Source organism: Rhodofomes roseus, assembly GCF_022264815.1.
Source record: "Rhodofomes roseus strain CIRM-BRFM 1785 chromosome Unknown C8Q71scaffold_25, whole genome shotgun sequence".
Taxonomy (NCBI): Eukaryota; Fungi; Basidiomycota; class Agaricomycetes; order Polyporales; family Fomitopsidaceae; genus Rhodofomes; species Rhodofomes roseus.
This window is the reverse complement of record NW_025952981.1, coordinates 493,814-509,431: the sequence shown is the minus strand read 5'-3', so window position 1 is coordinate 509,431 and position 15,618 is coordinate 493,814. Positions and strand designations below refer to the sequence as shown.

The 15,618-nt window shown below is 55.3% G+C and overlaps 4 protein-coding genes across 4 annotated transcripts; 2 read left to right on the top strand and 2 right to left on the bottom strand.

The window, feature by feature from the left end:
• Window positions 1-481: 481 nt before the first annotated feature.
• Window positions 482-4,031, top strand: C8Q71DRAFT_715195 (uncharacterized protein; the record flags this gene model as incomplete). Its single annotated transcript, XM_047921026.1, has 10 exons — window positions 482-690; window positions 880-1,219; window positions 1,271-1,449; window positions 1,499-1,661; window positions 1,714-1,859; window positions 1,909-2,300; window positions 2,353-2,544; window positions 2,595-2,706; window positions 2,754-3,333; window positions 3,558-4,031. 10 exons carry the CDS (start codon window positions 482-484, stop codon window positions 4,029-4,031), a joined length of 2,787 nt encoding a protein of 928 aa, XP_047774787.1.
• A 560-nt stretch (window positions 4,032-4,591) lies between these two features.
• Window positions 4,592-5,439, bottom strand: C8Q71DRAFT_881873 (uncharacterized protein; the record flags this gene model as incomplete). The annotated part of the gene is made up of 6 exons (XM_047928491.1): window positions 5,394-5,439; window positions 5,153-5,344; window positions 4,904-5,106; window positions 4,826-4,852; window positions 4,667-4,804; window positions 4,592-4,618 (listed from the first exon to the last, which is right to left on the bottom strand). The coding sequence occupies exons 1-6, from the start codon at window positions 5,407-5,409 to the stop codon at window positions 4,592-4,594; spliced, it is 603 nt and encodes a 200-aa protein (XP_047774786.1). The 5' UTR covers window positions 5,410-5,439.
• Window positions 5,440-6,936: 1,497 nt separating this feature from the next.
• Window positions 6,937-8,423, top strand: C8Q71DRAFT_861676 (uncharacterized protein; the record flags this gene model as incomplete). The annotated part of the gene is made up of 5 exons (XM_047927931.1): window positions 6,937-7,104; window positions 7,154-7,464; window positions 7,512-7,637; window positions 7,687-8,009; window positions 8,074-8,423. 5 exons carry the CDS (start codon window positions 6,937-6,939, stop codon window positions 8,421-8,423), a joined length of 1,278 nt encoding a protein of 425 aa, XP_047774785.1.
• Window positions 8,424-8,868: 445 nt separating this feature from the next.
• On the bottom strand, window positions 8,869-12,075 carry C8Q71DRAFT_861675 (uncharacterized protein; the record flags this gene model as incomplete). Its single annotated transcript, XM_047927930.1, has 1 exon — window positions 8,869-12,075. One exon carries the CDS (start codon window positions 12,073-12,075, stop codon window positions 8,869-8,871), a length of 3,207 nt encoding a protein of 1,068 aa, XP_047774784.1.
• Between the last annotated feature and the right edge of the window lie 3,543 nt (window positions 12,076-15,618).

Here is a 15,618-nt window from a genome sequence, read left to right as displayed (position 1 = left end):
TCGGCAAGCACTGCAACGTGTATAAGCATGATGTAGAACCTTTGCCGACCATGCGGTAGTACATGTGGTCCCAGCATGTGTGTCTGGGCAATTTTCTCTTTGTCTCAACGACCATGTCGCGTCGCAAATGGCACGCAGTGGGCTCTTCCCAGGCGGTGACGGTAATGCGTACAGAAGTCAGAAAGACCAAGAAAGGAACGAGCCATAAGGCGATTCCAGTCCTCGATGTACCCAGCGAACCAGATATGCCTTCCGGTCCCTCAAGAGCAGCTGCAGCCGCAGTGGCAGAGACGCTGGAGGAGGCAGACCACGACATATGCATTCCAGACTTCATGGAGGATGTGGAGAACCCGCGGCCCGAGAAGCGCAGAAAGACAAAAGCATCTGGATCAGTAAGTAGCGGACATTGCTCAGACCTTTGCTGATGGCGGTGCAGACTCAGGCGGACTTCATACGACAATGGGTGCCAGTCCGAGACCAAATGCTTGGCTGCATACTCGAGCTAGAAGGTCCGCGAGATAGACGGCAATGTGCGATGTGCTACAAAGAGTGGAGCCCATGGAGATGCGTTGACTGTGTTGGCCGACCAAGCCTATGCACTGACTGCTGCATCAATCGGCACAGCATCAACTATCTTCACCACGTAGAGCGGTGGGTGCCCAAAGGAGTAAAGCAAGCGATCTCAATACAGTCGCCTGATGTGGACGCGGATGGCCAAGAGGCGGATAAGGAAGAAGCGGATAAGGAAGAAGCGGAGGCCTGGGTGGATGAGCTGGAATACGGAGCAGAACTTGGAATGCATTCCTCCACAGAAGGTTCAATTCAGCCTAATTGTCTAGTGCGCACGCTCATATTCAAAACAGGATACTTCATCGCCAGCTCATTATATGCCGCTGGACTCCGCGTCAACTTTGGCCATGGAAACAGGCCGTGTGAAATTGAAGCCAATGCATCCGTTCGTAAGCTGACGGTTGTCGACATCACTGGCGTCCATTCGCTGCGCGCAAGCATCTGTGATTGCCCGGGGGCGGACAAGGACATATTTCAGCTGCTCACCATGGGTCTATATCCTGGATCCGTCTCTCGCCCTCGAACCTGCTTCACATTCCGTGTCCTGGACGATTTCTTACTCGCCAACAAGGTGTCTGGAATCGCTGCTCAGAGCTATTTTGAACGCCTCCGTCGTCTGTCCAATTCCGCCTTTCCACACAGAGTGCCAGTAAGTACAGTTCACCTCGGCAATGAAGCGGCCCTTTGATCCGCTTCTTAGAATCGCTACCGGGAACTCTTGCGCACCAGCCGACAATGGCGCAATCTCAAATACCGCAAATGGAAGGGGTATGGCCATGGTTGTGGAGATCTCGGACCCGGAAAGCTCACATTGAGCTGTGTCGCGTGTCCCCGCCCCGGTATCAACCTAGCAGCAGGCTGGGAAAATGAGAACGAGTCGTGAGTCCAGTGCAAAAGAAGCGAACAAGCGGTTGATGCTAGTATTTAGCTGGAAACATGCGGTGTCCTTCGTCATGGACGGTAATTTCAGTGCGGAGCATTTGAAGATGCGCCGACCGGGCGATGATATCCCGCTCGCCGATGGGCACGGGTTCATGGTCACCAATTTGCCCTACAAGGAACATTTGAAAGCGGCAGTGGACGTACGGGAGGTAAGCCGCCTTTGGGTCATCATAAGCGTGCGCGGGCCCTGAGGAATAATAGAAATCGAATTGCCATGCACACCGAGCCGTCAATCAGGCAAATGCGGATCGACATGACATGGAAGCGACGGGTATTGGAGCGGTTGCCTGTGGACGACACGGGTGCTTTGTGCCTCACTCTGTAGTCGATTTTCAGAAAGGCGAACGGTATGGACCCGTCCATTTCTCAGGTGTCGCACGTTCATTCCTGGGGCAGACAAATGAATATGGATTACGCCCTTTCCCAGGCATTGAAACATCATGAGGGAATCAAGCACTTCCTGATCATGTACAACGTCTCATGTCAATACAGCAAGAAAGCAAAGGCCCGGTTTGAAAGCAGCCCGCAATTCCTGAAATGGCCATCTGCCATGATCGACTGGGGATTTGGCAAGTTCCACGTCCATGGGCATCAACGAGATTGCCTGGTAAAGTATTCACCAAGCTTCATTCCAGGAGCGGGCCTAGTAGATGGCGAGGTCATAGAGACGTTGTGGGCTTCGCTCAACAGGATCTCAGGCAGCACCCGGGCCATGTCGACGTCGCATCGGAAAGAAGTGATAGACGACCATATGAACGATTCGAATTGGCGGAAGACAACTGGCATGGGTAAGTCGCTTTGTTTCAAAGCGTTGAAGCAACACTTGAACCCCATTTACAGTGAAGATGCTCTCGAAGCGATTCCTACAGGCGGTAAAGGAGTTGGCACTCAGCAAGGAGACACTCAGGAATATGGAGTCGTCGAGCAATGTCGAGCACTTGGCAGAATGGAAGCGCATCGAGGCACAAGCGCGGGCGAAGAGGCGAGACGACTTGAGCGTCATGGAGCCGTATGAGGTGATGCAGACAAAAGGTGTGGCCCGCTTCTCCCTCAATGTGTCCGCTTATTGATCGCCAGTCCAGCACCTGGCAAGCGAGACATCCAGCTTCTGTTGGAACAGGAAGAAGGAAGGACAAAGGCTAATCCCGGCCTTGCATCATGGCTAGCAGAGGGCTTGGCGCTTCAGGAGCAGCAGTACGTTGCCTCTTCAACGGCGTCGTTATATGCTCAATGCCTGTCAGACTGACTGTCGCCGCATTGGCGAGGCGCGTCAAAAGCGACTCGCTTCTTACCGAGCAGCTACAATTGGTGAATAGGCGGAACAGGCTGCAGCGTGGCATCGACAGCTTTACCAAACAGGCGGCCACATTCTGGAAAGACGGTGCCGACTCGGATGACGACGGGGAAGAGACGGACGACGAGCCAGAGGCGGCCTACACAGGCGAGGACTGGGCAGACGTGGCAGAGGACCCGGATGTGACGGATGACATGGTCGTTATTGAGGATCCAGATGACGAGACACAGCCAGAGAGTGTTCCGCTGCGGCTGCCCTCCACCATTGGCCGCGAGAAATTGGCGAATATGAACAAGCGGGCACTCGGGGAGCAGGAGCTCCGCCTGCGTGAAGGGCAAGCGAACGACGCTCTGCACAGGCTTCGCATGGCCATTGGTCTGAAATCGATGGTCTATGTGACCCAAGTCCGGCCGGCCAACAGCCAGCGGATGCAGACGCGTGCATTCAAGGAAGCCCAGAATGTGGAGAAAGTGATCACCGAGTGGTCTCGGGTATTCACACTGGCCCGCAGGAATATGATACCGCTTGTAATGACGGTAGGCGAGGGCGAGGCAATGGACAAGCGGTTCAACGAATTCTACACATCGAAGAAAGAGGCGGCGGCGATTGCAAAGCAGACAGCCGGGGCTGCAGCAAAAGGCAAGCAGATAACTCAGGTGAGGGAAAGTAGTGGACGACCATGATGACGCTTATTTGTTATCTGCAGCCCACAGATGAGGCGAGGCAGTCCGCTTTCCGCCTTTTTCTGCAGACACTGCCGCCAGTGATGAGGAAATACAGGCCATTGCATAAGGAAGATCTCACAGCAGCAACACATCTCGTCGATCATACGGAGCGCAACAGCAGTAGGAAAGAGCTGTCATGGATATGGTCAGTGGATGTAGGCGGAGACACGGAGAACTCGGAATGGCTTGCAGAGCGTAAGTGTCTCACTACTTCGGTGACCCACGCTTATCAACATCTGTCAGTCCATCGCGTCAATTGGCTGCGTCAAAAGGCGAGGCACGACCGATGGGATGAGCAAGTGGTGTTGGTGAAAGAGGAGATGAAGCGGACGATCCGCTCTTTTGAATTTTACGCCCGGGAGTGGGCTAGCCTTGAGCGGGGCAGTATTGGGCATCGTTCATACGCCATGCGACAGCAGGGGCGTTGGCAAGCGCTCGCAGACGAGGCACACGCCTCTTTTGCCTCGTTACCAGGCATGACGCCTATAGCCAGGACATGACATGCATATATTTACGACCAGCTATCAGCGACGTTACATCAACCCAATACATTCATCAAGTGTCCAAATGTAGCAGTGTCAGACCAGTCAACCTGCTTCTCTTGTGTCCAGGAGTGGACGGCATCCTTCATAAACCAAGCAAAGGAAACCCGGTTGCCTGTGAATTCCGTTACTTCGTGCTGGAGGATATGGGCGGGAAAAGCGAGGATGCTTCCTGGCCGCTGATCGACATTGAGAGACAGGGAAGGGAACTTGAACAAGCCCCCGCTGTAGTTGCCCACGGTTGCCACCATGTCAAAGCAACCGTACGACGCTCCCGGGTCAAGATGGGCGGGACTGACACGGTTGTTGATGATTTGCATCGCTGTGAAGCACGATGCCCAGTGATTAAGGACTTCCGCGTAGTCATCGCTTTGCATGAGCTTCGAAAGGACGGCCATCCCAGTGCTATACTGCGTAGGGTGAATGACGGAAAGGATAGCCGTGACAAGGGCCATTGTGTCCTTCATGTCGTCCATGAACGCATACCCGGACTCCTTGTTTATGCCAGTAAGCGTTGCCTACGTTGTAGGCGGCTCACGTCCAATCTGCACACCGGCAGTGAGATTAGCATAGTGTTGAGAGAATGTGCTTACCTTGGACCCAACGGCGTACCAAGCGGGTGCAAATGTCGGTGTTCCATTGGGGAGCGCTTGTTCACACCCCTCGCGAAAGTTTGTTTCCAAGCGACGCCAGCTTGCCTTTTTTTTGGACTCAACCGACAGCGGGGAATTCTGCTTGAATTGGCGACGCACCGTCAAGAGACCATCTTGCATTTGCCTCTGATTTGACGACTCAGTGCCAGATACCGGAAAGGCGGCATGCAAACGTACCTGGCGCCACGGAGTCAGCACATCGGGGAGATACCACACTAGCATCACCCCGAACTTGTCAACAACAACGGAAGGCAGATCCAGCTCAATAGCATAGTCTGCGTCATGGCCAAAGTCACGCAGTTGCAGGTCGGTGTCGGAGACCCGGTCACTCAGCCTGTTGAGCCGCTGACTGTACCGCACAGCGTCCATGTCAACGGTAACTATTGATACAGTTAGACAGATGTGGAGACAAACAAATCTACGCACCTGACGAGTTGCAGGCATGAGCGATGATGGATGCCGCATACGCGCATTCGGAGACCATAGACGCGGATAACGTCGAAGGGCGATAGTATTCATCCGGCGGAGGCATTGGCGCATCGCTCTTTAACAAGCGGCGGTACACCAGCTTGGTCTCCCAGCGAAGGACCGAAGAAACGGTTTCGATGTACGTCAAGGCTACAAGTGTTGAGTTAGTGTGGCTCTTACTTGCAATAGAGAGGCATACTTGTCATGCCTTCCATTGTGTTGAAGTGACAATATATTGAAGCGACAATAGTGGCGGTTGAGAACAAGGTGCGAAGTAGCGCCCCGAGTGATTTGCAGCGACTGATTGCCTTTGTGATCGGGATCGGAGATTCATTCCGCTTAATGCGGCACGCAGGAGTCATCCGGTGGCAATAGCCGATTGGTGGGTTAACTCAAAAGGGTGCCGCAGCGGTCCCGTGATGTCAGACTGCCTAAACGAGTCAACAGGCGCATCCATCAGGAAAAACCGTGCCTACATAAGGTCTCATCAGAGGTCATCTACAAGACATCTTAGGAACGTATAGGACACAAAAGACATAAAATGTTACATAAGACCAAAACATGGCACTTAAGACAAGTCCCCGTCTTATTGTGTCTTTGATATTATGCATAAGAGCACTAATGTACGCAATAAAGACATCTTGTGTCTTATTCAGTCTTAATTGTGTTGTCATTTTGGTCTTTAGTTGCCCTTATTTCACCTACAATATGTACTTCAGTGGGCGTGCTGAAGTACAGTTATGTACAGAATTAAGTCTGCTGATGTCCACTTATGCACATGTACCAGATCACATCATAAATATTAGCAGTGCGGGTTGTTGTACAACATATACAGACACATAACTACTGGTATAGCACGATCAACAGATAGGCATAGACTCGAGGTCAGACGGCGCCGGGATGACGACCACGGCTGAGACAGGCAAATAGTAGTAGAAGGAGAGTGGGATACGTAGCAGGCACGCACGTCTGATGTGTAGTAGTACAGAGGATGATAGATATAGTAGCTGCAGGATTGTCGTATGAGTAAGTGTAGATAGAGGTGGTATGGGCATAGAAACACTCGCCTTGGAAATGGACCGATTCTACTGCTCCTGCCACGCGAAACAGACAAAGTTGATGATGTTCACGGCCTTGATGCGACAGGACAACTACGACATCTTGGTGATGTACCTCTCGCAGTGAGATACAAAGAAACCACTGGACACTGACTGACTTACCACTCATTGCCGAGTTCATCGACCTCACGCTCGCTGCTGGAAGTTTGCTCCCCCGAACTCTCCTGGGCCTTCTTCGCGCCGGACTTTGATCGCGACGGACGTGACGGTCCACTCTCTGCGTTCGCTGCATCCTTCGATGATCCAGCTGCAGTCTTGGACGCCGCAGGAGTCTTTGCCTTGCTGTTGAATGACTTGACCGAGTTGATATAGAGTCTACATTAGTGTATGCAACTGGCACTTTGCGTTACTTCAGTTGGCCATTGATAGTCAGAGCCAGTCACTGGTGTAGTGAGAAGATCACTGATGGTCACAAATGCTGGCCGGCGTGCAAATATGTTAGCTGAAGACTGTTTCAGTAAATCAGGGTTTTCCTGATGTCAAAGGAAGACACTGAAACAGCGGGACTCGCCTAAATGGGTTGAGCCGTAATACCCGATGATGGCAACGGTAATGTCGGTGCGCCCCGACATATCACGGCAGACACTCCCCCACTCTCTCTGCTTCCTCTCCTCTGTGTCAGAAATGTTTACTTGGGACGACACACAGACCACAATCCTCCAGGCATCTGTGGATAAATACATAAATGCCAATGGAACAGCACGTGACGATGTCATTGCAACGGCTTTGAATGAACTGGAGCAGGTGCAGCTGGGAGAACTGGAACCGTTGCCAAAGGAGGCCAGATTGCAGGTATGTCACGCTCATCGCCCCACACCCTTTGTTCATTTTGCTGTGGCAGGCGGTTGAGAAGTGGTTGGCGGACGTGTCCAACAAGCGTAAGCGTCAGCCAAAGAAGCGAAAGAGAGGTGTCATGATGGGTACGATCCGTGGCACAGATGTCTGGCTCGACAAACATAGGCAGGAAGTCTACGACAACGCATACAGTGAAGGAACAAACGATCCATTGTCAAAGTTTACCGATGCGCGGTGGGCAACTTGGCGAGAAGTGCCCCAGGAAGAAAAGGCGGTTTGGGAGGGAAAAGCGGAAGAGTTACGCAACCTGGTCCACAAAGAAGGAGTCAAGATAACACCGCGTCTCCTGCCCCTCGAGTACGCTTCTTCTTAACTTCGCTGCTGCTGAAACTGAGAATCGTCAGACCTATGATGAACAGTCTCGGGAGGTTGTGCCGAAGCGTGGAGCGGAAGTCGCTCATTGAGGACGGCGCATACATAGTGACACTGTATGCGGCAAACACAACAGACAAAGGCCCGGTGATGGGAGTGTAAGTGACGCGTCACAATGGATAGACGGACCGTTTACGCTCATTGTAGTATCGATCACAACCTGGATCACGGAGCAACGTCAAACTTCAGTTCGCTCTTGAAGACCGCGGAAAACTATAACAGCATATGGACCTTGTTCGACGGCTGGGCAAAGGAACAACTGCAAAGAAAGGCCGATGTTCTGCAGTCAAGGGGAAAGCCGGATAAGCCGAGCAAAGCGCAGAAAAAGACGGATTTTGGGCCGCTTCTCTCAGTGGACGAAGAGACGGGCCTGCCCATTATGCTTAGTGAAGCGGAGTTGGACTCGCTTGTTGCTGGCATGGTTCAGAAATGGATAGCAATTGTCAGAGAGTTCCTTACTCACCATTACTGTGAGATGGTTCCCCGTTTGTTCCCGAGTACCGCTCATCCCGTGTACCGCGTATTGTTGCACAGTGGCGGCGAGCAACGGCAAAGTCCCGCGTATACCTTGGAAGGCCCACGCTTCCCCTGCGTCCTGTCTCGATGCAAGCATGTGGTTGAACGACATGGCATTTCAAGACCCATCTCACTTGAAGAAGGAACAGCTCATCCGCCTATGCAAGCACTGGAGAGAAGGCCAGGATGGGCCGGACGGCGTGAAAGCGTTCAAATTCAGGAGCTACGTCAACGGCGACGGAGATGACGCATGCGAGGAATACGAGGCTTATTTCGAGCGTTGGCAAGAGGAGGCGCCTGTGAGAGACGGTAGTATCGTCAACTCGCAAGAGGGGAACGGGCTACCTGGCAGCCTCGAGCGTTGGTGACCGCCCTGCGGTCGAGCCTTATAAGTCGTGAGCTGACGAGGCGCCAGAGGTGGTCGTGATACGTGATAGGCGAGGAGCCTAGTGAGTCGTGTTAGTCGTGCGTCGGCGAGGAGCCGACGAGAGAGTCGTGCCCGAGGCGAGGAGCCCGGGAGGCGAGTCGGCGAGGAGCGCGACGCGCTAAGCCGGCGAGGAGCTCGACTTAAGGAGCTGGCGAGGGGCTGCTCCGTTGCGCGGTGAGTAGCACACGCAGTCGGTCAGCGCGCGAGGAGCGCACTTCGACCTTGGAAGGAGCTCCCGGTTCGGACGGCGCGGTTAGTCGCACACGGACGAAGTGGTTGAGGAGCAAGTAGAAGTGCGTCTCTATTAGGCAAGCGCGCGCGAGTCGGTCGCGAGCGCGCGTCTTAGATAATTACATGAGGGTTAGAACACTAAATACTAATGATAATTATGTACGTGCACAGAAGACGTGCGGGTCGCGATTCTTGAATACCATTTTGTACGTAGTGGTGTACGCGGACTTGATGCGTTCCACCGCGTCCGTAACAGAGCCCCCCATCGCGAGCTGTAGGTCTGCAGTGACGTCCGCTCTCAGGTCCCATTCGAGCATCAGCCGCCCGATCGCAAACCAGTGTCGCAGCCGTACCAAGTCATCGTCGCTGTCCAAGTAGCGCGGCTCGTGCACGGACGGGTAGTGCGTCGTTCCCGGTCCCCAAGTACGCCTCACGCGGTCGCGTGTGCTGGCCCATATGGCTCCTTTCGCTGACTCCGTGGACGCCGCCCTCAACCCAGGTAGCAATTCGGCCGCCAACCGCTCAAAGTTGTAGCGGAATTGGAAGGTACGGAGCTCCCAGACTGCATCCTCCTTCTCGTTCGGGAGAGGGTTGCGCAGTGGCAGCAGGACTGTATCCGGGAGTGGCCGGACACTGGTTCCTTTGGCTGCCCGAACTAGGTCCGGGTTTCCGCGTAGGCGCGACTTCCACTGTTTGTGGATGAGGGCAGGCCAATCGTGCGGTTCGCGCAGCAGCCCGTCGATGTACCCGGTACGCGAATGTATCCACAAGATTGTGGCCAGGTACCCCTCATCCCCGTCCGCTAGAAGGAGTTGGGGGGAGGGCAATGGTCGCTTGCTTTCCGCTGGGAAATAGGGTGCGGGCCCCAGCTCGTGCTCCCAAGACTGTCTGAAGGGCGCGATGTTCTCGCTTCGCTCGAAGGGATGGTGAAGATATTCATCCACTTCGGCGGCGGAGAACAAGGGCAGCCGTGTGCGCAGAGGAATGCCCGAAGGCAGCGTGACGATGTGGAGGGCTGTCGGGGGAGGGGTGGCGGGGGCGATTGTGGACGGGCCTGCTGTCAGCGTGTCCGACAGGCGGCTCTCGAGGGGTATTGCCAGGCGATTGAATAGCGACGGGGCGGTCGACGTGCTGCTGCTCTCTCCGATTTCCTCGTCCACTGCCTCCTGAGGGGCGGCCAGTCGTTCGAGTAGGCTGACCGGTGCTAGCCGTTCGGCCAGAGAACGAACCGCCGGAGTCGGAGCCTCAGGGGCGATCCGATCGACGAGCGACTGACGTTCTTCGTGCGTTTCTCTGAGCACGCGGGGCGGCGAGGCAGGGGGTCGTAGGGGTGACCGGCCTCGGTTGGCCGGGGGGCGACCGGTCGACGACGCGGGACTTCGCGAACGTCGACGGAAGGTTGGGCTTGCTCGCCGGGGTCTGACCAGGGAACGACCCGGGTTGACGTCGTGGACCTGCCGGTAAGCGCCGCCGTACTCTCGTCGATACGGAGAAGGCGAGCGTAATAGGACGCGCGGCTCGCGGCGTGACGGGGAAGAGATTTGACGAGGCGACGGCTGACGACCGCGCGGTCGCTCGTATTGTCTTCTCTCCCTCGGGGAGCAGGATCGAGAGGAGCGGCGGGGAAAGCGCGTCATAGGAGACGGGGGTCGGCGACGATGGCGAGATGAAGGGGGCGAGCGACGAAGATGGGGAGAGTGCGTACGGCGAGGAGGAGAGAGAGCTCGACTCTTACCCTTGTCGATTCTCAATCGGGGAATGGCCGCTCCCGAGTGCGACGTTGATGCGAGCGGCTCGTTAGTGTTCCCGGAGCGTGGGGGCGAAATGGCCATTGGAGAGTCGACCCGGCGGGGCGGAGTTTTGCTTTCTCTTTGACGAACCGGCGACGAAGGCCGAGGAGGGGAGGACGGGGCGGCTGGTTCGACGGCCGGGCTGTTATTCCACCCTTCTTCTTCCGGGTCCGGGAAGGATGGGATGGATGGTACGAACGAGGCGACCAGAGCCGCCGCCGCGCGCTTAAGGGGCTTGGAAGGGCCCGGGATGAAGGGAGGATTGGAAGGGACAGGTAGATCTTCGGGGTCGTCCCAGTCGAAGTCGGAGTCCTCATCGGCGCGAAGCTCTGCCTCGATTTCTGCAAGACGTTTCCTTCCTCGCTTCCCCACGTATGGCTTGTGGTCGTGAATCTCTTCGTCCCAACCTTCCCTTGATAAGCGAGGGTCGAGTCCTCGTACTGGCCGCAGGGAGCTAGGGAAGGGGACCGGTGATCGACGCTCGTACCATACTCGAATGCCGAACCAGGACAGGCTCTTGAGGAGTTCCTCATTTCCCTCCCGGATCCAACATCCTACTCCCATCGTCTCGGCGCTGGGGAAGGACATCTTGCCATTTTCTAGTGACTCCTGTAAGTAAGCGCGGTAGGAGTAGGCGCGAAGTTCCCTAAGGTGGTGTTGGATGAGGGCGGCTTTCTTCCGAGCGGAGAAAAGATCCGTCAGTTCAACGGGGAACTGGTAGAGCGCCTCTCGAACGGCAGCCGGGCGCAAGACCAAGGATTGGGGCGGGTTGCTATCCCGCGCGAAGAACGATTCGGCGCGCGTCACCTCCGCGTCGTAGAGGACCTGCAAGGCCTGAGCAAAGGTCGCCGTCGGGGATCCCTTTCCCGTCTGCTGATTGTGAACGTGGAAGGTGCCCGTTCCTTTCTTCGTGAACTCCAGTGTGACGTAGGCGGGGTCCGCGCCTTCGTCACCGTCGGGCACCTCGAACATGAAGGGCCAGTGTCCCCTGGAAGTATTCCAGGCTTGAGGGTGGTATCCTGGCTCAAACTTGCCGCGTCGTCCGTCGGAGAACACGTCCTCCCTATCTGAAGGGCCGGGAGGGAACGGCGGGATGAAGTCCGCGTTCGGAGTCACTGCGTAGTCGCCGTTACCTAGCGAGGCGGCGACCCGGACGACTCGGTGGGCTCGGTAGAGCTTCCAAGCGGTGTCTCGAGATTCCGGTCGAGGAGGAAGGGCCTCATAGTGTTGCGGGAACCAGAGAGTGGAGCGGAAGCGGGGGGAGACCGAGTTTGAACGGGTGAGGTCGACCATCCCGTACACGTGGGGTTCGGATTCGAACGCTCGCGCGAGGGTAGACAAGAGAGACACGAAGTTCGGTACCTCGAACGTTCGTGGAGGAAGGCTGAGGTTCGGTGGCTCGAACACTCGCCGAATGGTTGGGTGGAGAGAAAGCGAGGGAGGAGGGCGCTCGAAAGAAGCGCGGGGGTCCAAGCGCCGAAGCCTCCGTGGCACGGTCACGTGTTCGAGTGAGGCGCGATTCGCGTCGCGTTCCAAACCGCGCTCCGTTAGTCTTCCGGGGTAAGAGGCCATACTAATCTAAAATGGGAGATTCTATGATCCCGACTATCTAGGGCACATTATTTACTATTACTACCGTGGGGTACACTATCTAACAAGGGAGAGGGGGCGTTCCCGGGAGTTCACCTGGTTAGGTTGTGACGATCTCGGTATTCCTTGAGGATTTCGTGCGCGTTGCGGAGGTGAGCGGCTGGCTCCCAAGTGTCATGGATGGGACTGAACCCCTTCCATCGAACCAGGAATTCTAAGCGGTTGCTCCGGTACTTGTTTCTTCTCCACGACACAATGGACTCAACTTCGTATTCTTCGATGGCAAGAAGTTCGGAGTTACGAGGGTCCGGTAAGATCGGACGCCTCACGTCGGTGGAAATTAGATCCGGTTCGCGGTATCTTCGTAGGTGCTCGATGTTGATGACGGGATTCATGGGATAAGTACTGGGCATAGCGAGTCGGTACACTAAAGGGTTGACTTGTTCGATGACGGCGAAAGGGCCCAACATGCGCTGTACCAGCTTCTTGCCAGTGCCTTTCACGTCAACTAGTTCCAGGGAATGAGGGTTGACGAGTACGCGAGTGCCCACGGGGAAGGTCTCCACCCGCCGACCCTCATTGTATTGGCGGGCAGATTGTTCTTGGGCCATGGCAATGGCATCTCGTGCTCTTTGTCGATGGAGCTCCATGTTCATCACGAATTCGGTGGCTTTCTCGCTAACGAGCAAAGGGCGTTGCTCGTAGCGGTTGGTATGTCCGATGAAGTCCATAGTGCCCTTCGGTTCGAATCCGTAGAGAAGGAAGTAGGGCGAATAGCCCGTAGCCGAGTGGATCGAGGAGTTGTAAGCGTGAGCTAGGGCGGGAAGCCATTTGGCCCATCCTTGCCGGTCCCCTTGCACGTACGCTCTCAGCATAGTTTCTAACCTTTGATTCACGATTTCGGTCTGTCCGTCGTGTTGAGGATGGTGGGATGATGACAAGCATAGGTGTATGTCCAGTTCCTCAGCCACAGCTCTCCAGAATTCGGATATCCATTGTCCGTCGCGATCACTGATGATGTGATCTGGGATGCCGAAACGGAAGATGACATTCAATATGAATAGATGAGCGAAGTCGACAGTGTTAAGAGTCCCGTTGCAAGGGATGAATAGACCGAACTTCGAGCAGCGGTCTACAACCACGAACGCCGCGTCGTAACCGTCGGAATTGGGTAGTCCGGTGATGAGGTCGAAGGAAATCCACTCGAAAGGTCTGTCGGGCACCGGGTTAGGGCGAAGTAGTCCGGCCTTTGCCCTACGGTCGACTTTGGTCTTCTGGCAGATGTCACACGACATAGCGTAGTCCCTTACATCCTTTCGTAGAGTTGGCCAGAAGAACCTAGAGTTGATACGTAGAGCGAGCTTCGCGGGACCTTCGTGGGCCGATTCGTATGGAGAGTCGTGTAGACGAGCAATAAGAGGGAAGACTTCCTTCCGGGGGACGCAGAGTCGGGCAGGATCCGAACCGGTTCGCATGTAGAGCAGACCCGAAGAGTCCGTGAAGAAACACTGTCCGGCGAACTTTTCCAATCCTGGTTCCGATGCCCTTTTCCACTTAGTCTTGAAGAATTCGTCCTCCGCGTATCCTTCCACGAACTTGTTGCGATACTCCTTGCTGAGTTCGATGAGAGCCGTGGGAGTTGATAGGTCGTCTTTCGGCTCGTAGGGATCGCGGACATCGTGTTCCTCGTGATGGACTGGTTCTGGAATCAGAGTGCTGGTTGGCGACGATTTCGGGCGCGTTCGTTTTGCGAAGACTTGAGGGCGACGTTGTCCTTTGAATCTTGTCGATACTGGGACTGCTGACTTGTCCAGGGTGATACGGGGAGGTCCTTCTCCCGCGTTCACGTTGACTAGGTGATCAGCGTCAGAGTTTTCACTTGAGCAGATCGGTAATTCGATCATGCTCTGAGACTCCTCTTGGTACGCGCCCCCCACGCTGAGGCCGGAGTCATCGTGCGTTTGGTTGCAGAAGGGTGTCGACGCCGGGGATGCGTCCAGAATGTCTTCCCAGTTGTTGATAATAGCGGCCGCAGCGGCCATCTTGACGGCTGGCGATCGTTCAGCGGCTACTTCCGCGGCTGCCGGCTTGACTTGGTCCGTGATGATTGGGATTGAAAGATCAATGACTGGCGAATCGTGGGCCGGGGGTTCTCGCGGGAGTCGTGACAAAGGATCGACGTTTGAGTGTACTCGACCCGCTCTATGAACAATGTCAAGATTAGGCAAGTAGGCGGCGAATACTGCCCCCCACGCGGCTAGTCGTCGGTTCGTGTTTTCGTACGTGCGAGCCCATTGAAGAGCGGCGTGATCCGTGACCAGTGTAACTTGTTCCCCCTCGATGAAAGGTTGGAACCGGACCAAACCATCTTTAGCGGCTAGTGCTTCTCGTTCAGTCGCGGAATAATTGCGCTCTGCGGGTTTGCATGATCGACTCCAATATGCGATTACGCGCTCGACATGGACGGTAGTATCGTCAAATGTGCGAGCCCATTCCGCGGGAGGAGGTTTGTCGTCGAACTTCTGGGATACTCGAGTGATTAAGCTCGGAGCGGGAGCGCCCTCGGAAAATGCTTTGGCTAGGCGGTCGTAGGCCCTGGTCCCCTTAAGGTCCGCGACTCGAATGGGTTGGACTTGCTGGAGGCAGGCTCCTAACGCGATATCAGAAGCGTCCGTATACAGGCGGTAGGGTAGTCCGGCTATTGCATGAGCCAAGACAGGTGCGGTTTGTAAAGTATCCTTCGCACGCTGCCAGGCCACTTCACACTCGGCGGTCCAGTCCCACTTGTGGTCCTTCTTGAGCAGCTCGAACAGAGGGGAGACGATGAAGGAGTAATACGGAATGTACGCTGAGAAATAGACCGTCATTCCCAGGAAGGTCTGCAAATCCGAAACTCGCTTTGGACGGGCCAGTTCCATTACTGCGCGGACTTTCTCCTGATGCGTCGAAAACCCCAGCCGCGATACCTTCTGACCCAGTAGGAGGATTGAGGTATACCCAAAGTGACATTTAGGGGGGGAGAGTGTGATTCCTGACGCAATAACTGCCTTGAGGACCTTGTCCAAGTGACCGACGTGCTCATCCCACGACCGAGAGTACACGACGATATCGTCGATGTACACCAGTGTGAAAAGCCAGAGATAGGGGGCGAGCACTCCTTGCATGACCCTCTGGAAGGCCGACGGACCGTTGCGCAATCCGAAGGGCAAGCGTTTGAATTGGAATAACCCGCGATGAGTACGAAAGGCCGTCTTTTCCCGATCGTTTTCAGCTACCAGTAGCTGCGTGAAACCGGATAGGGCGTCCAATGAGGTGAGCACTTGGGCCCCCGAGAGAGCTTGCAGTATTTCGCTTTGCCTAGGAATAGGAAATTCGTCTGGTACGGTGATCGCGTTCAGACGGCGGTAGTCGACACATAACCTGGGTTTCCCATTTCTGTAGGCTATCAGAACGGGAGCCCCCCACGGGCTATTGGACGGCTCGATGACGTCGAGATTCAACCATGCCTCATGTTGTGTGTCTATG